General features: G+C 40.9%; 1 protein-coding gene and 2 non-coding genes across 3 annotated transcripts; all 3 read right to left on the reverse strand.

Moving 5' to 3' along the window:
- Positions 1 to 47: 47 nt before the first annotated feature.
- On the reverse strand, positions 48 to 23785 carry polr1a (RNA polymerase I subunit A). The gene is made up of 37 exons (XM_061079242.1): positions 23624 to 23785; positions 22709 to 22817; positions 22424 to 22519; positions 21502 to 21651; positions 21121 to 21231; positions 20868 to 20953; positions 20575 to 20663; positions 20323 to 20403; positions 19950 to 20067; positions 19645 to 19786; positions 19367 to 19528; positions 17330 to 17452; positions 16967 to 17194; positions 16748 to 16855; positions 16452 to 16598; positions 14725 to 14916; positions 14392 to 14541; positions 14032 to 14215; positions 13832 to 13914; positions 12836 to 12994; positions 12047 to 12145; positions 11780 to 11932; positions 11502 to 11584; positions 10857 to 11022; positions 9756 to 9879; positions 8961 to 9061; positions 8632 to 8831; positions 7843 to 8010; positions 7179 to 7314; positions 6782 to 6936; positions 6439 to 6568; positions 6203 to 6310; positions 3572 to 3844; positions 2546 to 2746; positions 2052 to 2169; positions 1802 to 1966; positions 48 to 572 (listed from the first exon to the last, which is right to left on the reverse strand). The coding sequence occupies exons 1-37, from the start codon at positions 23698 to 23700 to the stop codon at positions 442 to 444; spliced, it is 5106 nt and encodes a 1701-aa protein (XP_060935225.1). The 5' UTR covers positions 23701 to 23785; the 3' UTR covers positions 48 to 441.
- On the reverse strand, positions 10489 to 10624 carry LOC133012472 (small nucleolar RNA SNORA5). The gene has a single exon (XR_009680929.1). It is a non-coding gene; the product is annotated as a small nucleolar RNA SNORA5 (small nucleolar RNA).
- LOC133012471 (small nucleolar RNA SNORA5) lies at positions 12456 to 12592 on the reverse strand. The gene has a single exon (XR_009680928.1). It is a non-coding gene; the product is annotated as a small nucleolar RNA SNORA5 (small nucleolar RNA).
- Positions 23786 to 23961: the final 176 nt, after the last annotated feature.

Genomic DNA, 23961 nt, shown 5'->3' on the forward strand with positions numbered 1-23961 from the left:
AAAAGCCGCCACCAATCATAAGCCGAGCACAGCACAAACCTCACGAGTTCACGAAACGATCTTTTATTAAGATGTAAGCAAACGGTTCGATACAATTGAAACAAATGAAGACATTTATTATTAAATACAAGTGAGAAAAAAAATACTTTTCCATGTACCACATTTTGCTGTGTGTATACTGTGTTGAGTTTCTGTACTATAAACTTACACAATGCATCATTTTACAGTAAGACACAGTGATCCCACTCATTATTTAAAAACTGGAATCGTGACTATGAATGCATTTTTAAAACAATGGATTCAGGAATTTTCTTCACCACGTGAGAATGGGATGAGCCACATTCATCACATTAAGTACATCTGCCATGAAAAATATATTTATTTGTCAGCGAAAGTGTGTTATAGGGATTTTCAGACGGCACAACTCAAAGATGTTTCCACTCAGGTCTCACGAGGTTTCTCTCTGGTGTCCGACTGCAGAGGTTGTTTCAGGTCAAACAGTCCCGTTCCTCCTCGGACGATCTTCCCCACCACCAGACAGGCCGAGGGAGACACCAGCTGGTCATGGGACCCTGAAAAAGGAGGAAGAGCCTTCAACAACAGCACAAAAAGAGACCATCTTACTGAGGCAGGGTATTTGCAGAATCTTTCGTAGTCAAATTTAATTATTTTACCAACAACCAAGTCCCCCCCCTCCCTTTCGAACAGATTAAAAATGTTGAGAGTTGGACAATTTAGATGTTTCTTTTAGTGTTGGCTGAAAAATCCCCCCCAAAAATTTGCAAAACATGGTACATTCTGCCATTAAATGACTTATTTTACTTCCCCTAATTGGCTCAAACTATCACCATCCCCAGACTGAGGTAACCCAGTATGAATGTTTACAATGTGTACTGTATGTCACAAATATATGAAAGGTCGCTGTGAGGGCTGTTAAAGAGGGCAGCAGAGGCTCTAGGGCTGTAGGCGAGGACATGTAACATGAAGCCAAGGCGCTGTTAAGACCTGATATTAATATCCGTCCTGAGAGATACAATCACATCTCTAAGTTCGTTTGTTAGTACGCAACATTAAAATACCTTCTGAATGTGTCTCCTGCGATCAGATCTCACTTCCCTGTTCTATATGCAAATTATCACAAGTGTCCCTTGTGAGGCCGTTGCCGTGTACTTCTATTGTTTTGGATTTGGCTGCAATGATGTTTGACCCCTGAAACTACAAAAGTGTTTATCGTATGAAATTGCTCACTCGTGGTCAGTTTTTTCCCGTACAGGTGACCTGTGGGCGAATCTAAACTTCTTCACCGTCTTGACCCTGTAAACCTGGCTAGCATTTGTGTGTCGGTGCAGTTGAGTGCCAAGCAGCATCGACTAGTGACTGATTGTTGCCACCTAGTTCAAAGTGGTGATCGTTCCAGAGAGCTGCACTGATTGGCTGCAGATAGGAAGTTACACTGTATAGAAGGCCTTGTTTTTTCATCTTTAGGTCCTTCCTTTTTTTTGGTTGGAAGAATGCAGAAGTTGAGTTCTTTTGTATGTTTTGTTTGATTGATTTTTTTTGGTGTTCGAAATGAATGCTAAAGAATCATGCCCTGCATCCTGGTCAGTTTTCCGACTCACATTCAGCCATGTTCATCTGTAACAATTAGTGTCTCCACCCTCCCTTGTATATATACACTGTGATTTTACATCTGCTGAGTAAAGTTGGAGGTCTCCTCTCCTCCATCATGACACAAAGAACAACAAAATCAAAGTCTTTTGAAAATCCTGCTTAATAATATTATTGTCACCACTTTTCTCACCCAGCATGGTCGCCTGTTTTAGGAACTTGTAACTGGTCTCGAAAGTCATCTGCTGCAAAGGGGAGGAGTTGGATCTGATGGCGTGCCGGTTTAAGGGCTTATATACGCCTTCAAAGCACATGTAGTCCGCTACCAGGGAAAGATGTCTGGGGTCAACCTCGATACCTGAAATACAGATAGCCACCAAATTAGGAGCGGCTCTGAAAAAAGTAGTTGTCGTGTATATGAATTTGTGTGTGTGTATGTGTACCGTAAACAGCAAAGACATCTTTGATTTCCTTCTCTATGACCTTCAAACCAACTTCAATCCCATAGGTGTGAGCCATGGCATGAACCTCATTAGAGTACAGCCTGTTGACGTTCAAGATCTGGAATAAACAAAGATAGTTTTAATGTTGGGATTGTCCGTAAACAATGCAATGTCAATATTTACAATCTTGCAATAAAAAAAACTATGTTTAATAACCATACACATCTTGATTATGAAATCTCTGCATTTTTAGTATCTAAACATTAATGTAAAACAAATTTATTGTAACCTCTGCAAAACTTGAATTCTCAGACCATGATAAACAAATCTGAACAGACAAAAGTCGAGTCAGAGAGGGCAAGTGAAATAAGACTTAAAATGACTGCCTACGCAAAATCAAACTATAAAGGGTTTTACTGTGCGGTGAAACGTTTTCTTTTTCTTAATAACAGTGTTCAAAGGGTCCTCAGGTTTTACTAACGCTGCTTACGTACGTCACTGTACTTGAACATTTCGTGCATGTTGATTCCTTCTGTGTTAAGAATCGTCTCTTTTTCTCCGGTCTTTGTTTTGGTCTCGTTCAGCAGGCAGCGAGTCAGGCCCCTGGTTTCCATGATGACGGCGTTCTGGGCCAGCGTTGACAGGACTGAGGTCAGGTCAAAGTGCACCTTGCTGATCGGTAAGACCACGTCCAACTAAAAACAGAGAGGTGGAGGACAGAATGAGTGACTAAAGCATCATAACATTGTGTCAAATTTGTTAAAACAACTAAAACAGATGACTGCTCCTCTGGGAGGCTGCTGTGCCTAAACATGTAAAGGAAAAAAAATGATTCTGTCTTTATTCAAGATATATATATTTTTTATACATTTTTCTTTCAAGAATAATAATGACTATTAACTTAATTTGTACATCCTGTATGAAGCCTGACACAAGTCTTATTCAATCACTTTTACATCTATAACCAATATTAAACTCAGGGACAGCGAGAACGCTTATTTGTCCTAAATCTATTTGGGTGATAGTCAGAGACAACGGTCATTGTGCCACGGTTTCCTTAATACATTGGGGTATGTAGATGAGACCCTGCCATGCAGTCACTAGTTCCCATTTTTGCTAACAGGCACTGATATAGCACGCTAAACTACCTTTTAACAGTTCCTTTTTGCACAGTGCCCATGTATCGTCTTTCTATCAAAAGAATGACCATCAAAGGTAATGACATTGTTATATCATCATGTCTTATTTGTGTGTTCAGATTGTTTTGAGCTATGACAGTGAGAAGAATGGATTTTGGTGCACATTGTAGAAATGAAACATTAAATGTTTCAAAGTATGTACCATGTAAAGTGCATTGAGATCATGTATGTTATTATCTGGTGCTATGCAAATAAAACACAGAAATATGGTAACAATGTATGTATGTGGTAGAGCTGAATGTCTATGCTAAAATGTTCAACTTGATCAAGTATTTTGAATAGACTTATGATGAGAGTAGGGTTCTATGACAAACAACGCACCTCACACCAGAGCTCATTCTGGTGGTCGTAGCAGTATCTCTCTATTGCTGTGTTGGACTGCAGAACAGAGTTGACTCTCATCTGACTCATGGCCTCTTCTTCTTCTCTTTCTTCGCCTTTCTTTGCTCGCTTCTTCTTCTTCTTATCCAGTCCTACTCCTTCACACTCAGGCTGGGACTCCTCCTCACTCTCACCCACCTCCTCTTCCTCTGCCTGATCTTCTATATCTTCAGCATCTTCAACTCCATCCTCCTCCTCACTCTCATAGTCCACCTGCAAAGGAAAACAAAGATGGTATTAAATGTGATGTGATGATAGAAAGTGCACAGGTGATGGATGTGTAATTTCTGTCACTGCAATGGTATAATCCACATCACAGGAACTCCAGAGCAAGATTTATAGACATCAATGCACTCCTAATGTATTTTGTCTTAATGTTGGGTGGGGCCAAACAGTGAGGACGATACAAGTTTAACCAGTTGTTGTCGCACATGAAACCATAACTTCCTGTCTCTCATGCTAGAGACATGACAAAGGTAAAACTCTGTTAAGGAGGACAAGTCTGAATCATGGCTTGCATGTTTACCACACTATTTCAGTTGAGATTATTTAAATAAAATTAATTGGCATCTATTTTGATCGATTCATTGTCATTTTCAAGCAAAAACAACATCTGGTGGTTCCAGGTTCTCAAATGTGGATATTTCTATATACTTATAGAACCTATCAAAGAATTGAAATTATTCCGGTCTTTTAAAAATGCAGTGCAAGTGAAAAAAATCTTTTAAATTATTTGAAGCGTAAATAAATATGTATATTCTTGACCCTTGAAAACTGTTTACCATTAGAGGAGTGTGCTTCTCTGTTTTCTCTCTGATGTGCGTCATGTTTAACATTACAAACACATTTTTAACTGAGGCGCTCTCTAAGCTCGCCACCAAATCTCATGCTTCCATCTCTGCAAATTAGAGCTGGAGACAATAAAACACTGTCCACTGCGAAGTCATTTGACCAGGAGTCAATGCTGATAATATTGTGTTTTCCAGGAGTGGCCAGGGGCCTCATTTATAACCGTTGCGTACGCACAAAACGGGCCTGAAACGTGCGTACGCCACTTCTCACGCCAACGTTGGGATTTATAAAAACAAACTTGACGGGAAAATGTGCGATTTCTACGCAAACTTAGACCCTCCCGTACGAGCGTTTTGGGGAGACGGGAAAACGGCGACACAGACGTGAGGTGGTGAACTGCAGCAGATTATTGATCCAATTCATCATTTACATTAAAACCAACAGTTTTTCTCGCGCGACGTATCTGCTCCACATGAGCCTTTTAATTAAAAAAAATATAAAACAACTTTAAGCAAATAAGGTTCAGATTCGATTTAACGGCAGAGTTACGGAGCCGAGTCATTAATAGGTTTTAATAATATCTTCTAACACTGTGCGTGTATCATCAGATCGCTGCAGTGAACGGGACTGAGCCAGAGAGCGCACAGAGCGCACAGATCACAGAGCACACAGAGCACCGAGCGCACAGAGCACAGAGCACAGAGCGCACTGGAGATTACTTATAAGAAATGAGGAAACTTTCCAAATAATATCCCAGAAGAGGTGAGGATCCACTGATGTGAGGGAATCGGTCCGATGCTCTAAATAAATAAATACTGCCGTGACACCGGTGCGGGGTTCTGCTCGATGTGTGCATGTGAATGGGAGGACGAGGAGGAAGCGAGGGTTCAGCGATCTCTGATCTCACACAGTGTGTTATCCACAGCAACAGTGGCAGAGTATCAGTGTATTTTCTTTATTAGAGACATCGGTGCTGTCCCATGAAGTCGCTCTTCACCTCCACCTCACTAACAAACACCTCGCTGTCAGTGTCAGAAAGTTTCACTTCCTCTTCCCATCGCTTGATGCCGTGACTCCGTCAGGACTCACGGTGGAAACCCATTGGTCAGCAGCATCATTTAATATTCACGCTGTGCTTTGCGTTGACCATTTATGGTGGAAAGTGGGCGTGTGGAGGGCGGATTTGGAGGCAGATCCACGTACGAACGTTTCCAAGTGGACTGTGATTTTTAAAGCGAACATTGCGTTCAGTTGTACGTGCGCACGGTTTTATAAATCGGAATTATCTTTTGCGTACGTCATTTCCGGATTTTGTACGTACGCACTCTTTTATAAATGAGGCCCCAGGGCTTCAGCCTAAAACGTCCACTGTGTAAGACTTGCATGAAAGGATCTATTGGCAGATTGTGAATATAAAATATTTCTGATGATGTTTTGCCTAATGTGTTTCATCTAAATTGTAATTGAATTGTTGTTTTCTTAACCCTAGAATGAACCCTTTATATTTAAATATTCTTTATTTACATCGGTAGCATGTCCTCTCTACAGAAGCAGTCATGTGTTTGTACAGTAGCCCAGACTGGACAAACGGAAGACCTTTTGAGTTTTTATGACAACTGAAAGCTACCAAAGGTTCTCTCATTTTTGGGAGGGTGAGGTGAGGGGGATTGAGCTGCAACATGCAACTTCATCACTAGATGTCACTAAATCCTAGACACTGAACCTTTAATCACATGACAAAACAGAAGTCAATATGAAATATTTTATATCTCTTCATACCTCTTCTTCCTGTTTGCCTTTTCTCTTGGCATCTGAAGCATCAGCATCTCCTTCGTTCTCCTGGTCATCAACAATGTCTTTCTCCCCTTCTCCTTCCCCGTCGTCTAACTGATGGACGTCAACATGACAAAGATTGATGGTCGATTTTCAAGGAGGAAAAGCAAAGCTCAGACAGGAAACATTCAACAGTACGTGACAACAAAGCTGAAGATGGACAAGGCAAAGGAAAAACAGACCTCTGCTGTGCCAGCCGGTCCATCACCGTTGTGGTCATTGTCTCTAGGGGTGGCTTTCCTCGTCTCCACGGCTATGGAAGCCAGCTTGGCGCTGCGCTTCTTAATGGCTTCAAGGAGGAGACGGAAAAAACTGGAGAGTTGGAAGGAGAAAAGATGAGAGGTGGTTATCAGGAATATTTCTTACTAATTTCACAGATTGATTTTATTATTGTTTATCTTGCATTTGTTTTTGTTACCGTCTTCTTGTTTTACCTTATACTTGTGAAGCACTTTGGTCAACAAAGTTATTTTAAATGTGCTATATAAATTAAATTGACATTGACGAACACACGCACGCACGCACCTCTTCTCCATGTAGAGGAGGATCTGTTGTGGCGAGAGCAGCTTATCGTTACAGTAACGCTCCGCAGGCAGGAAGTGGAAGGAGACTTTAAACGTCCGCAGCTTTTGGTGGCCTTCAACCCGCAGTGACTCAACCACGTCAACTTTCTGCAGAACCTGCTCAAGCATACACATAGTTGTGATGAGTTCTGGATTTTATCTCCAACACCAACACAGTTAATGACATCTAAAAACACAAAATGAGAGATGAGGAAATTGATAACAACCAATAGGAGAATTCACTAGTGAGTGCTGACATAAGGAAACAAGGAAGAGACATCAAACAAGTCACACAATGAAAAAAAGGACAAGGGAAAATGAGCCAAACACAAAAGGAGATGAAAAGCACATAGACGTACCTCAGCCAGACAAACCCTGGTGAGCTTCTTACGAAGCGTCTTGGCTTTCTTCAAGGCTCTCTTGTTGTTCAGTACTGGAACGCTCATCATGGGAGTTTTAATGTTGGAGCTGGCCACCATGAGGATCTCTCTTAGTCTGTGACACAAACACACAGATACAGACCGAGTGAGGATAATATGGTAGAAGGGATGGAAGGATGAAGCAGGAGGCAGGTGAGATAAGAGGAAATTAATTGAAGGGACAGAGGTTTCTGATATACTTCACTGAAAACTAAATGAACACTCAGAACTGATTCAGAAGTGTTAAAAATGGAATATTAAATCATCCATATTTCCTGACTAATTCTCTGCCATTTTACCCTCAGTTGTGAATAAACTACAGGCTTTGAACTTCTTTTTAAGAAACGTGAAATAATAATGTGTATCGGCCATGCGAAGCAGGTAATTATCCTTTATCAGAATGGGCCAGAAATATATCGTGCACCACTATTCAACTCACTGCAGCTGTCAGACATTTATTTTCTGTAGCATGATTTTCACAAATATCTAAAATAACAATCAAATTATAATGAAGCTGTGTACTGTGCGTGTCCTGGAGGATATATTCATACAACCACACAAAGAAAGTAATCAAGTGTGAGTAAAAATGAGGAGGTGACATTACCGAGGAATTCCCAAGGTGACGTTCATCTCTCCTCTGCCAGCAAAGTGGAAAGTGTTGAGCGTCATCTGGGTGGAGGGCTCCCCTATGGACTGAGCAGCCAGCAGACCCACTGCTTCACCCGGATCACATAGTGAACGCTGCCATTTATAGTGCAACAGCTGGCGAAGGCTGTAGACACAGAGAGAAGGATGATGCTCATGAAAACGTCACTTTAAGTCAGAACAGATAGCAAGGATGCTAGTTTGTTAGCCGGATTAAAACTATATTAGAGTGTACATGCACAAAGTTAATGCTCACGGATAACAGCATCAGGTGTACAGACAAGTCAAGTAAGAGGAAGGGTGTCTTTGCATGGCACTTGCTGGTATGTGCACAACTACAGCTGAAACTCCGGAGTCAGACTGTCTCTGCGGACAACAGCAGGTGCAGGTAGTTCTGCACACAGATATACAATGCAGGACTGGAGCAACTTACCAAGGGCCAGATTCTTTTGGAAACTTTGGCAGAACAAATTGGAATATGGTGGGATAACACTTAATAGATCATTAACGGGAAACTTTGAAATGGCAAGATGGGCCATGAGCCTTGGCAGTTAAAAAAACCCTCTCAGAGCGCCCTTCTAGTTCGTCATGAGACACATGTATATTTTTGACATTTGTGGGTGCTGATGTTATTCTGCTTAGTGAACCTGAAGAAGCCAAAAATCAAATGAAGTAATTTCAGTGGTGATTAATTCTGAACTTCTGTCAAGATACTGACATGTTATATTTGAACTCTGACATTTGGTACCTGTGAGTGTCAATCGTGCCTTGACTCGCCATGCCTCTGTTCTGCAGAAATTTCTCTGTGATGTCTTGGAAGTTTTCAGATACCGATCCAAAGCAGACGTCTGACCGAAGCACCCCTATCGAGGGCTCGGGGCAGCGGTTGGACCTTCTGGTGTATTTCGATCTGCCAACTTCATCTAGAGAATACCACTGCTCTAAAAGCTGTGGAGTGAGCAGAGTTCACATTAGAGCTTCGTGACCCCAGGTTGGAGGTCATTCTATGTGTAAGAACAGATTGTCTCACTAATCTGAAAGATCTCTTAAGCATTTTAATTTGGTCTGTATACTTACTTGTTGTACAGCTGCATTTCTGCCATTGACATCTGGACCTGTAGCTTGTTCAGTTTGTTTTAGTTTTGCCATCTTCTTCTGGGAAAATAACAAGAACGCTCCTGACACAGACAAAACACACAAATAGGACTGACTGCCATCATTCACAAAAACAACGTTGACATTTGTCATTTCACAGTACTGCAATTCTCCTGATCCAAAGAGTAGTACTTAAGTACTGATGCAGTCATCAGTAATATCCTACCTATCTGCTTAATGCTGGTGAGCACCACTAAATACCTCCCACACTGTAATACTCTTATTTTATCTTGCCCCAAAACGTATGCTAATTGCAGGAGTCATTTTCACTGTCCAGTCGACACGAAAAGGTTTAGAAAATGTTTCTGCTCATCTAGCTTTCCTCAGCTGAGCTTTGAAGCAGAATTACCAATTTCACTTTGTTATGCCATCTGTGCCTCCTTTCCTCATCATAACACATCATAGAGCAGTTTTTTAACCATCAAGACAAAATACTTTATAGGTACTACATTTTCTGCTGAGAAGAACGTTTTGGGTGTTTATTAAAACTACTTAAAATGCAGAAAAACGCAATACAACAATCACTCATGTTTGGCAATCAACTCTTTCAAGAGGTGCAACAAGGAAAATGAGCACTCTAAGTTTAGAAGCAAACTCTGGTTAAGAGTTTTAAAATAACAGTAACTATTTATTGTTGTCACCAAATTATGAAAATGTCAGTGGTTTAAGCGCTGAAGATGGGAGACATTAACTACATAGACCCAAGTTGTTTAGTACCTCTCCGTGGACATGCCATGTCTCTCTTGGTCTTCCAGCGCTGGATGGCTGCAAAGTGTTGATTGGCAGCCTGAGGGTCCAAATGTGCCATAATCTTGTCCAGGCCCTGGGATCTCTGGATGACCTAACAGGAAGAGGAAATATCTACTGCTATAATAATGTTCAGCGTTATGCTCCCTCCAACAGCTGTGTGGCAATATGTTTTCAAACAATGGAAAGGGAAATTTACTTTTCAGTAGAAATAGGTTGCTTAAAGAAAAGACTCATCTGTGAGTGAACCTGAGGTAAGTAGTTTCAGCATGAAAAACAAACGGTGTCGGTCAAGATGTTCGGAAGTGTAAGAACATTTGAGCAGAATTAAAAATTAAAGTGCAAAGATGCCGTATGTTGATGGTCAACATTTTGGGTGATACAATTATTTAGCAATATATAGTCAATATATGAGCTCTAGACATCCTAGTATTCCAGTTTTTTTACTTTTGAGAATGAAAAAATTTGCTTGCCCTGCTTCTCGTATTTATGCGATGCTGAACTACAACGTAGCTCCATACATTAGAGAAAAACAATTAGAAGACGTTCATCATTTAGAGAGAGATAACAAATAACAGTTACAAACCAAGAAATTAATTTCAATAAAACTAAAGATTTAAATGATGAACAAGTGGCTGGATAAATGTTTATACAATGAAGGGTATTTGCCGGGTTATCTTCAGTGTAATACTCAGTCAAAAACGTTTGTGTGTAGTACATTTTATCCCCAGTGGTCACGTTGAAGCACCGTGGGGCCCATGAACTACACTTTCACTGTGGCAGCCATTTTGGCCAGTGGCATCCACTGAGGAGGAAGCACTGAATTTGACAAGGCTGCGATATTTAGAGTCAGATGGATTTACTATCAGCTCTGGACTCATCCTTGTGGGGCAGTTACAATCATTAGCTTAACTTTGGGCTAGTCAGCTTTAGCTTTGTATTGTCTGCAATAAGCATCACGTGTCCTCTTAAAGTACATGGCTTAACTGCACCAGTGTTTCCGCCAAAACCCAGTTTGTGTTATGTGGAAAATCCCCTAAATGCACTGTATTTGCGTTTTACTCATCTTACCTCATAGTTGTCCTCAATGAAGGGAAACTGTCGTGGCTGCAGGAACTGAGTCTTGGGGATGTCCAGCCCGTCTTCACCGTACAGAAACTGGACCACTGACCCATCGCTGTCCCTCACCGTTTGATCGTACTGCACTACCAGACCCTCCAGATGTTTTATGACACATCTGCAGAGAAGACATGAGGGAGGACAGAGGAAAAGAGTGACAAGATAAGTAGGGTGCTGGGAACAATTCATTTCATCCTGCTGAACGATAAAATAAAAAGTGACATTTAGTACTAAATATGGATTGTTCGAAACGCATCCTCAAATTGTGTGTTTGAGTCTAAACTAAAACCACATCAGGAGCCAATGGAGGGTGGCTGTTAAATTTTACCCCCTAATGACAATTACATTACATTACATTTCATTTAGCTGACGCTTTTGTCCAAAGCGACTTACAATAAGTGTATTCAACCATGAGGGTACAAACCCATAACAAGAAGAATCAAGAAAGTACAATTTCGTCAAAAAAAAGCAAAACTACAAAGTGCTATAAGTAAGTGCCATTTAAGTGCTACTAAACAGTTCGTTTCAAAGTTTTATTCAATGGGTTAAGATGACTGCAGCATTATCTGTTCAATTGAGCAGTGAAGATTTCATTACCTCTGCAGGTATCCTGATCGAGAGGTTTTCACAGCTGTGTCGACCAGTCCTTCTCTGCCAGCCATACAATGGAAGAAAAACTCCTGAACACAACCAGGTCACACACAAGACAATGACGGCAATGTATCATGATGTCACAAGAGTCTTCATTAACACCTGAAATAGCTGAAGTAACAAGGTGTATTGAGAGCTGCAGAGGGCAGGAGATACAGTGTAAAATAAAATTTAAAACAAGTTCTCAACACAACAAAATTGCACTCACAACTCTCTGCGTGTACCTGTGGTTTGATGCCTGTGAGGAACCTTCCAGACACGAAGCCCCCAGCACCCGGTGCAGGGTCATATGGTTGAAAACACGGCAAGAATTTCCCAGAGGGCATCAGTGGAGGCCTACGACCTTCTAACTCAATCTGACCTAGTAGACATGAAATCTGAAACACACACAGACTTTGGATTAAGCTTCTAAAGTGAGTAGCATGTGACAAAAATAGAGTTCAGGTGAATGTGGTAGTGGTGGTGCGAGCATGTTTGTGGTGAGGGGGTACCTGCATGGTGTTCACAGTAGATCCTTTGGCTCCTGATTGGACCATCAGTTGAAGGTTGTTGTCTGGGAAAGAGGTGTGGAGTCCAATTGGCATACAGACCTTTACACACAAAGGAAGGGATCTTAGATACCTGCCTGACAACAGGCACTACTGCTTTTTTTACAGGATGTTAAATCACGCAAACATGTAAGTCGTTACATTTGTATCAGTAACATTCACAGAAAAAGTAAGTGGTTTAGAGCAAATCCAGTTGACTGGATTGTTTGTAACTCATAAAGTTAAAATAAAGTCGATACACACATTTATTTAAACAAACCTAGTTTCAAATGAGGAACAAGTGACCAGATACAAGTTTAGACACTGAAGGGTGTTTGCTATGGTACCTGCAGTGTAACAGTAAGTCAATAACATTTGTCTGTAGTACATATTTATCCCCAGTGGACACGTTGAAGCACCGTGGGGCCCATGAACTACAGTTTCACTGTGGCAGCCATTTTGGCCAGTGGCATCCACAGAGGAGGAAGCACTGAATTTGACAAGGCTGCGATCTTTAAACACTCACTCACAGAGGAGTAGTCCTCGTGTATTCTGTCCTTGTTTGATTGACTCTAGAATTGTGAATTGATGAAGAAGCTCTATGTACAGTTTGTGTATTTACTAAATTTAACATCAATAATGATGTTTCCTGAGAGTTCCTGTTATGAAAACAGTTTGTGTTTCTATACCATCAATCTCACGGTGTGTTTTCCAAAAGGAGTAATAAATAAGAAATAGAGATAATGACAACACCTTGTTGATTTCATTGTTGACTTGGTTAGCCACCTCCTTGAACTTGTGGTCGGCTATGCTGAAGTCTCTCTGGTCTGGGTTGAGGTGAGCATCCTGCCAGCGGCTCTGAGCCTCAGCTTGATCCACGTCGGAGGGCAGTTGGAAGGCTGCCTGCAGGGCCTGAAGATAAAAGCACAAAAATAATCCATGTTTTATACAGACACTTACATTAGTTAGTTTACATCATTCCCTGCAACAGCAGCAGCAGACCCTCACAGCTGAATTCAGTTCATGTCACACCCATTGAGCATGGGTGGAAGTCAGGAACAGGCCGCTAGCAAGATGAGCTGTCGAGCCGCTGAAGCTAATACACATTGATTAACAACAATGGCGAATTTCAAACATTACCAGTTTGACAGAGTTTAACAGCGACAGAGAGAGGAGCCGGTAGTAACCAAATACAAACAAGACTGGAGACTTGCCCAGCTTTGGTTTCACTTTGACCTCTTAGTTTGGTGCGTGCATTATGCCATTGACACCGATGCTGACGTCGACACATGGCAGACTGTTAGCAAAATCGAAGATGAGGCTCCGGATGGGATATTGAGCCAAGTACACCATATACACTCACAAAAAGTAAATACAACCCACTAGAGGAGAGGTTAAGACTGAAAAAGCACAATAGGTCTCCTTTGAAACGGGTACTTCATTTTAGGTTGTACATTGAGAGTAGTAAAATAGACAATATACCTAATGCAAGAATCAATCATACTATAATAATGCTTTAATCCTAATGTATGTGGAAATTGAGGTCAAATACAGTATTAGAATCAACTAAAATGAATTATTATTATTCATCTACTATGGACTAGTCCTTGTGTCTTTTCTGTTTTTGTCTGATTGACTGATTGACAATATTTGTGCATTGAAAACAGTTCTGTATGTATGTGTCTATATTAGATTTAACATCCGCAACGAAAACAGCAACAGATTGAACAAGCTGGTGCCAAAACTCACTTTGCTGCCAATGCTGAGGGATTCTTTGATGATTTTTTTCCTCCGTTTATTGGCTCCGGGTTTCACCAGGATGTCCTCCACACCTATACACAAAAACTCGTCCTTTATCTGGCACATAACACATGACATATGGAAGCTGTTCTGGCAGTTCATTGTCAGGAGAGCAACAAATAGCTTGACTTGTGTTCTATGTTTCTTACCCAAAGTGAAGCCTCTGTAAAGCTGCAGGTAGGCGGTAAAAAGTCGAGCTAGACAGCTAAGCAGTTTCCCGCTCGTCTCTCCTCCGTAAAGCTCATAGCAGCAGTGGACCAGACCGTAGGCGGAGGAGCCGTAGTGAGCTTTGTCCAGAACCCCCACAAGAAGCTCACCCTGACGAATCACCACCTGGGACACAAAGACAACAGGAAGATAAAAAACTTTCTGCCCAACAATGAACAGATCCACATTTTGATTTATATGATGCCCAAACTTCAGGAGTCCTTTTTTTCAAATTCTTCTGGACACATGTTTCAATATTGTTGTCATATTGGTTTGGACTGGAAAGTGAAATATTTGTGGACCTGTGAGTCACACATGCTGTCAGGTATGTATCCCGGAGCAGAACGTGGCGGGACTTGGATCCACGCCTTGCTGGGGATTTTTGATTTGCCGATCAGGTTGAGAGGAACTGCTTTCTCTGGGATCACGTTCAGTAGGAGGGTGGACACCACCTACAAATGCACAACACAACAGTACAACTGAGTGGATAGAATGACAGTATACTCAATAAGTGCCTTATGGACACAGTCATGTTTTTATCTCTAAATATAGTTCAACATTTGATATAAACTGACATAGCTTTCATAGTTTCTTTTAGCTTTCTCTGTTATAAACTAGTGAAAACAAACACTTACCTGCTTGCCTGTCCACAGCTGCTGAGGTCTGATGATGGCCGGCGGCAGCAGTATCACTCTGCCTGGTTTATCAGTTAATCCTCGATACACCAACTCGGTGTACTGGTCTCTGGTAAAGAAACAGCCTCGTATCGTCATCCTCGTTCCTGACACCATGTGGTCCTGGATCAGACCTGCTAGAGGTTTACCATCCTACAGAGAGAGAGAGAGAGGGAGAGAGAGACAGTGAGCTTCCCACTGAGTCTGTGTGTAATAATTATAAAGCTACAAAAGTAATAGATGGCTTCCCAGTGTGAAGTGGCCAGAATAGCAAAATACATTAGAGTAAATGTTTGCAAACATTTTGATCACCTGCATACTGTTCCACACAAAAACTTAATACTGGAATATATAACTGGGTTTTAAATTAATAGTCTAAATATTAGAAAATGTGCCTAACTTAATGAATTACACATCCTATTTAATGGATTTATGTGGGTACATGTTTGCAGAGGTTAACGTGACAGACAGCATATTTAATCAGTATGAATAAATTAAAAAATACACTGTATAACATTTTAAAGGTTTTGCTAATTTGTGTCCATGAACACAAATCTCCTTTAAAAACATACTGCATATGTTTATTTACACTGCATGTCTGCACATAGAGATAACTTTTTATTATTTTTTTATCATATCAGCTGGTTTAGTGTCATGACACCTTCTTTATTCCAATTCAAGCATTAAGGGTGACTGACAGCCGGGATGACTAGGTAGAAATTAACCAGATGAAGTGAATTTTTATTCACTGAGGTTGGCAGGTGTCTGTGCTTAGGCTGTTGAGTCTGTGTTTCTCCACAATTAACCATATAAAAACTCTCCAATGTTAAAAACAATAAATCCTTTAAAGTAAATGTATCTATCAACCATTTTAACTTAAGCTTTTGTATGAAGTAGATAAAATACAATGGCTAAACTATGTTACAATACTGTGATAATATTTGTCAATGTCCTTTCTTATTTTCTTTATGGTTTATTCTAAGATGTGCGGTGTTTACATTTATATTTCTTTATTATCTTTTGACTTCCCAATGGAAAACTTAATTCTCAACCGACATATTTCAGAATTTGTTTTATTAAAAACAACAAAATTATATAATAACAAACTTATTACATCTTCTAGCCAACTCTTATAACTGTTATGTAAAGAAAGTTACTGATGTTTTCCCATATCAGGAGGATGATGCAGGAAGCAAAACATGAAATAAGTCTGTTATGAGGGGGTTCAAGGTTTTCCTGACCATATTAATCCAGATGATAGACTCAATCAAGACTAATGAGAGAAAATAGGTAATGAAAGAGCTGAGACTCTAAAGAATTAAGATTCAAAACAAATCACCCAATTAAACAATATGTCCATGTCCAGTTCCATTATTATCATGATCAGACAGTGGCAGCTATTTTTGAGTTGAGCATGGTTTCATCACCATCATTACATTACATTACATTACATGTCATTTAGCTGACGCTTTTGTCCAAAGCGACTTACATTTTTAATACACTCAACATTTTATGAGGGGCCATTTAGGGGTTCAGTATCTTGCCAAGGACACTTCGGCATGCAGATGGGGAAGAGTGGGGATTGAACCAGCAACCGTCTTGTTGGAGAACGCCCACTCTACCCCTAGGCCACACCGCCCCATCATGTGAAAGTCTGGCATCTGTAAAGTGTGCGTGTGTACACCCACCTTAGGAACTAGGTACTGCTGGTCAGTGCTGACTAATGTGTAGGCCTCTGCTCTGGCTAGTTCACTCTGAGGGAAGTGAGCATTCATCTCGTCTCCATCAAAGTCAGCGTTGTAAGCCTTGCAGTTTGCATAATGGAGCCTTAAAACCTGTAACATCAAGTTGACAGAAAGTTTGATTTGTTAGATATATATCTGTATATAACATCCAGCCAAGATATTTATCATAACAGTGTTGTAATTCCACTCTGCTTCTATAATAAATCACAATCAAATAGTCAGGACAGATAAGATTTTACCTTCTCTCCTGGGAGGATGCGGGCACTGTGGGCTTGTATGGAGGGTCTGTGCAGTGTTGGTTGTCTGTTGAGTAACAAAACATCTCCGTTCTTGATATGACGATTCACCTGGAAACACAAACAAGAAGAGAAGAGTTTAATTACAGCAGTGCAAGTATTGGGCTAACTTGTACTGCAGAGTTAATATTTGAAAGTGCACAACCAGAGTATTAAACTTACGATCTTCACTGGCATCTTATGTGGACCAGGACAAGGCGTCAGCAGTTGCTTAGCCACCGCTTCCCTCTGTTCAAGATTGGAGGATGATAGGATGGTTTTCCTGCCATCCTCGTTTATCACCATGGAAGCGCCGGGGTGAATGTTAGGCCCGTTAATGACGGCCTGGCGAAGCTCCTTTACGTTCCATGGAGTGACGGGCTGAGGGTATGTCAGCTTGGTGGCAAACACCTGAACCATAAAATAAAAGATGATGAGTTTGTTTGATTCTGGATCAAACATAAAGCATTTCTGATGTTTCCTCCCTTTAACAAGAAAGTTAGATACTCTTTCTTTTGGGTCAATGCTAATCAGAGTGAGATGTACCATGGGTATTCCAATCTCGTTGGTTCCTATGTACATGTCTGGACAGATGACAGATCGTGCAGCGAAGTCCACTCGTTTGCCCATCATATGTTTCCGGAACAATCCATCTTTCTTCTCCAAGATCTGGCAGAATAGAGGAAATAATCAGGCAACTGGAACAGATTCATTAGGCAATAAACAGAAATAAGAAAAGTTTGTCTGTAAATTACCAACATTACAAAAAAACTACTGTACGAAAGACCATGAAACTGAAAAGGATGTGGTTTGTGTCAGGTAAGAACCAATCAAATTTTGGTGTGGATCTGCATGAAAATCCAGATCTAGTTCCATCTTCTTTTCAATGTTTGTTTGTTAGTAGAATTAAACAAAAACTACTGAAGGATTGATATTTCTAGAGGGATGGCAAATGACCGAAGAAAGAACCCATTCGATTTTGGAGCAGATTCAGAGAAACAGGCCAATCTCGGAGCAAACCATTATTGTTTCAGTTTCTCAAATGGCTGGATAGGCTGTTTAGCCTTGGCGGAGCTACGAGTTCTACAAGCATCTCTCTAGTCACCATAGTAATGATTTGTAGAAGCAACAGATTTGAGATAATTGGAAAAACATAGTAATCTGTAATATTATCCTGAATAAAACACCTTTATTAACTTGGGCTCGGTACCAAAATGTTAAGCACTGACGTAGTAACGACAAAAACAATGGTACAAAATGCAGTGTTGGGGAGTAACGGAATACATGTAACGGCGTTACGTATTTAGAATACAAATTATGAGTAACTGTATTCCGTTACAGTTACAAAATAAATAGATGGTATTCAGAATACAGTTACATTGTTGAAATCAGTGGATTACATGACGGTACTTCTCGAGTTTATTCACTCTCTCGTAAATCCACCGGCGGCAAAGCCCCCAGGAAGCAGCTGGAGACCAGGGCTGCCGTAAGAGCGCCCCGGCGGCGTGAAAGAGCCTCACCGCTACCGGCTCGGGACCGTTACAGGCCCGGGACCGAGGCTCTGAGAGAGTTCCGTCGCTACCAGAAATCTACGGAGCTGCTGATCCGCAAGCTGCCCTTCCAGCGCCTGGTGAGAGAAGACCGACCTGCGCTCCCAGAGCTCCGCTGTCATGGCTCTGCAGGAGACCAGCGAGGCACGCCGGGTTCACACCGGACGCTGAGGCGACGCTGGGCAGCTCTATAATATCACCCGTTGACCCAGAAGTATAAAAGCATATAGTCACTTGTTGCTCCAACATTAACTGCAACAGCGTCCCAATTTAATGTCATCTATCTTCAAGAACTTCTCCGCTGTTTGCTCCGTTCAATGTCGGGTGTCGAGGGTAAATTACGTATTCTCCGCCCCCCCCTCTCTTTTTATCTTTATGACTGCTTGTGTGTCTGTAGTGGATGGGCAGAGGGGGGCAATTAATAATGTGATCGGTAAAATTGGTAAAATTAAAACTCCAGGACAACAGAAGGGGAATACAAACTATGGGATGCATACTTTATCATTTATATCATATAAAATGTCATCAATATCGTTTAAAATCATTTTTCAGTGTGTTTCCTGGAGCGATACGCTCGCGTCAAGCGCAAAAAAAAAATAGACTCGACGCCGAAACGATCGCTGCACGGCGCGAGGCAGCCTTGGCGCAGGGGGGGTTCAGCCTTCGGTGGGGCCGGCACAGAGGTGGAGTGGATGGGAGCCGTACATCCAGCTGGCCCACCGCATCGGCGGAGAGAGAGTTTAAACTGCTGCTGCTCCACTGACTATAACAACGCCGCAATCATACACTTAAAAAATGCAATACAAACCGGAAGTATTCCAAGTATTCAGAATACGTTACTCAGATTAGTTAATGTAATGGAATACGTTACAGATTACATTTTTGGGCATGTATTCTGTATTCTGTAACGGAATACGTTTTGAAAGTATCCTTCCCAACACTGACAAAATGTAAGGTACTGGTGCTGTATCAGTTAAATGTGAACGATACCTAAACCTCGTGTTATACACAATTTCAGTGAATAATCAGATACCTGTCTGATTCCAGGGTATTTCTCTGTCATCATTTTGTCCATGTCACTGTCAAACACGATGTTGACGTGGGTCTGTAGTCGGATCCAGACGTTGTAGAGTTTATCTGTCAAAGTCTGTCCGGTGATCCCCGCCAGGAACGACTGGTCTGTCTGTTCAGGAGCCTGAAAACCACGGGAGGGGGTCATCTGGTTGATCGCAATCATCATGTGGCTGACTGTACCACAAAAACAACAGGCTTTAACTGGTCACTCCCGTGAACATACATGTAGCACCTTACCTCTTCTTCTTTCGCATTATTTTCCCCGGCTATGAGAGCCAGAAGTTTCCTTATGATTCCACAGTCTTTCATGACAGCCTGCATGTTGACTGTCTGACCGTTAGTGAACATCTGGTCACCAAGTCGATTGATTGGACGATACCTGACAGACAGAAGATGGCTTGTGAGGATAAGACAAATGCACACAATCTGACCCAGCTCTATTGCCACATCAAATAAAATTCGCTTAGATAACATTATTAACTATAGGGGAATCCCTTCTAACACTCATTGGGTTGTCTTTAATTGTACATTAAATTATTTACCTGCAAGGTGGAACCACCAGCAGCTCCAGGAAGAAGTGGTCAGGATAGAAACCTTTATCTCCCTCTGCTGACGCTGCAGACTCAACCAGCCCAGCGAACAGACACCTGAGAAAGAAACCTGGAAATAAAAGAGGAGAGAAGGAATAGATATGAAAAACATTCCTGAACCCTTAAACATGACAGGAAAACAAAAAAAAAAGACAAAATAAGCAAAAAAGACAAAAAACGTTTCTTCAAATGCTTATTAGCATTTTTATATTTATTGAAATGTTTATCTGTAAATGTTTAAACATTGTGAAATTGGCAGTCACACAGATGCACATGAATTAAATCAGGTTTACACACAGGGTAGAGGGTGGTAAAGAGGACATACCTTCTTTCTCCCACATACTGTTGACGTGTTCTCTGGCAGTGCTGGCGGTCATGTACACTTTCTTTCCAGCGAATTGATCTTCTACAAGGAGAAATGAACCAGAATGAGATCTTTCTACAGTATGTGAAGTTAGGCCCGAAATGGGGGCAGAGTTATGTGTTTAACAACACCCACACAAAACTGCAGCAAAAATAACCATATGTAATGTAATGAGGGAAAAAAGGGACAGAATATGTACAAACCACTACTCACCATCCGCATTGTCAGGGGTCTGCACTCCTGACGGCATCGTGACAATCAGCTTGCTGTTGTGCTCACGGCGTACTGGAAACCTTCCGCTCCTACACACACACACACACATACACACAATTATGACTTTGACAATTGACAACATCTTAAAAAAAATATACTATGCAATATTACTGTACAGCTAGCACCATGACACAAATAAAAAGGCGGAATGTATGAATTGATATAAAAAGTAGTTCAGACCATAATTAAATTATATTGGTTTTTGTAATTTTTATAAATGTGAATAAACTTACCCGCACAACGGACATTTCCTTGTTTTCATGTTGATCCTCCAGAAGTCACTTATCAGACTGCCCTTCTTTTCAACAAGATGTTTAATCTGATAAACACACAGTAACACAATCTTAAATATGATCTGGGTAAATTATGTGTATAATACGATATGGTTAAATCATGTTTAATAGTCCTCACGTGAAATAGGTGTACATGTGTCTGTGGTTGTGTGTCAATGTGTATGCATGTGTTTGTGTGTAATTGTGTACTCACTGGTTTGGTGATCTCAGGACCTTCGGGGTTCACTCCAAGGGTTTTGTCTGTAAACGCTTTCAGCACCTGCTCGATCTCATCTCCAGAGGCTTTGGGATTCTCTTCCAGATACTAACACATGATGCACACAAATTCGTCAATCACACTTAATCATCTAAACACTTACACAACAAACATTACTCCACCCTATCAGGAGTAAGACAATAACAAATTCACCATGAATAAACAAGTAGCCTCATAATGCCCACAATAAAACATCCCTATTCTCTCTTCCTCCTGATTGAAAGTATTTAAAAAAAAAAAATAGCAGTTGTTTAGAGTGTGATTTAGTCTGCAAGATACTGCTGAAATGACTAGTTTCAACAGCAAGGGTAAACTCACATGGTTTAGAACTTGCTCTATGGTGTAGACATCTAACAAGGCTCCGTGGTCCAATAACTTCAGCTGGCTCAGCAGCAGGTGGAGGGCTGCTCTGGGACACGTTAACATGTGACACTTCAGACAGGACCCTCGGATCAACAGGTAGAGTCTCTGATGGAGGAGAAGGAGAAATATTGGTAAAAATGCCCCAAAAATATGTCAAGTCAGGCAACTTTTAACAAGTGATTTGAAAGTCAATGTTAGTTCATCAGACCTTAAGTGTTGAGGAATTTATGACCATCCTCACACATTTCTGTAGATGCCACTATATATTATGTATATAGTGTACAATACATTGTATCTGTACACAATTAAGAGAGGAGTGATTCCACAGATACTCCCTCCTCTCTTAGTAGTACCCAAGATCACGTTATAGATAAAGGCCCAACCAGCATTACATTGTAGTGTCTACAGGGACTTTCATATCTAACTCAGATGCCCCAGACCGAGAGACACCAACTTCAACTATAACCAACTCCCACTTTTTTGCGTATTTCACTAGTGGCAAGACATAAGGACAAAATGTGATTTAGTTATGCATACTTTAGGCTTTACTATCCAATGGGATGCAAACACCTACATGTTACATAGAGGGTGAAAGTAATTCTAGCCATTCATGGATGTGCTGTTAGAATGGGTGACGCAAGTAGAGGAAGATATATGGGGATGCTGTGGGAGACATATTCAGACTTGGGGTATTCAGACAGGTGCTCAGTTAGCGTTTTTCTATATTGTTCCACCTTCTGGTCTCCTTGATGCATCAAGTCTACATTAAAATCTTCAGCATAAGACATCAGCTGCTGCCTGAGTTCTCCTTTCACCAGCTTACTATAACACTTAAGCCACATGTTGGTCGCGTTATCGTATTTTTGAAAATGCTTACATCAAAGAACAGTGGGTTGTAAACAGGTAGAGGAAGTTCCACATGTCCAAAGTGACCCGGACACGTGTTGAAGTCCTGACAGCAGGTCGAACACACCTGGAAAAAAAGATAACATACAGTTACATGTTTAGAAATATAGATGTGAATAATTTAATGAAAGACAAAGAGAAAGGTACAACCACTGAAGTAATGAATAGACTGACCTATGGCATGTTACAGATATGTCATGACTGTATTTTACAACACACGGAACTAGGGAATGGGATTCTGCAAAGACTGACTGACCTCTTTGCTGTCTGCTGGTCCCAGGGCCAAGTCGTACAGACCGTTTGGAGCCACATTCCCAACTCCATCCAGGAACCTGAAGTTAGTGATCGCCTTCACACTCAACTTCCTGGACAGCAGATGAGAAAAATAACCTTTTACTTACTTATTTTTTTACCTTACTGAGTGTTTATTTCACTATTCTCTTATGCTGGTGAGTTTTTTAGTGGTGGTGTTTTGCGGGTGGATGTTAGAGCTCATGATAATACTATATAAATAATTATTGAAATATGACAATAATCCAATATAAACTAATAAAATGTCTATGCACTGTGTACGCACAGTGAGGAGATACAACCCAATTGATACAATTACTCACACGTTGGAGGTACTTGCTCTTCACAGTAGTATTGGTGTGTATGCTTTTTACTTCTACTCTACAGAACTGCATCTTAGATGAAAACAGTGTACTTTTTACTGCACTACATTTGATTAGTGGAGCTTGTTTGTGATAAAATGAAGAATGAAGAAAGTCATAAACAGCAATAGATCTATTTATTGATAAGTAGTTATATCGTTTAAATTTGATACAAATGTATTAATATAATACAAACTTATGAGAGTGCATGGTTACTTTATATTATAAGTGGTCACTGACAAGTTACAGTGCATTAAAAAAAGAGTAAAACATACACTAAGATAAGATTTGAGACAGATTATGTACATTATGTCATCTCAGTGAAACGGCACTTTACCTCTTTAGGGTTGTTTCGTGCGTAAATACGATAGATCGAATAGACAATATGCACATTTACATAGCACCACACAGCTAAACTGAGAGAAGACTGTCGGGATCTAACGTTTCTACATGTTAGCATGAGCAGACAGGTTGTTTTGAACTCGTGTTTAGCATCGAGCTAACACGCGAACTCTCACCTTATCTCCTCGGCAGAGTACATGCCGAACGTCATGCCCTCCAGGCGCCGCCATGGCACATCTTTCCCAAACAACATGTTGTAGAACCACTAAACTTCTGCAGTTACAGTGAAGTCATGGCGTTTAGTTAGAAACTGCACGCGACGTGAGGCTGCTCCTGTGTCGCACGTGGGACAGTCCGAGGTCAAACCAAAACACTGAGTAAGGGGGAGGGACACAAAACACAACTGAAGCTTTTTCAAGAACTACATTTATATCAATATTTCAAATATCATACATAAATAAAATATGTTAATATAATTGTGATAAAGTGTGAGGAAATGGTACTATATCTCTAA

The sequence above is a fragment of the Limanda limanda genome, chromosome 10 (genome assembly GCF_963576545.1).
Source record: "Limanda limanda chromosome 10, fLimLim1.1, whole genome shotgun sequence".
Lineage (NCBI taxonomy): Eukaryota > Metazoa > Chordata > Actinopteri > Pleuronectiformes > Pleuronectidae > Limanda > Limanda limanda.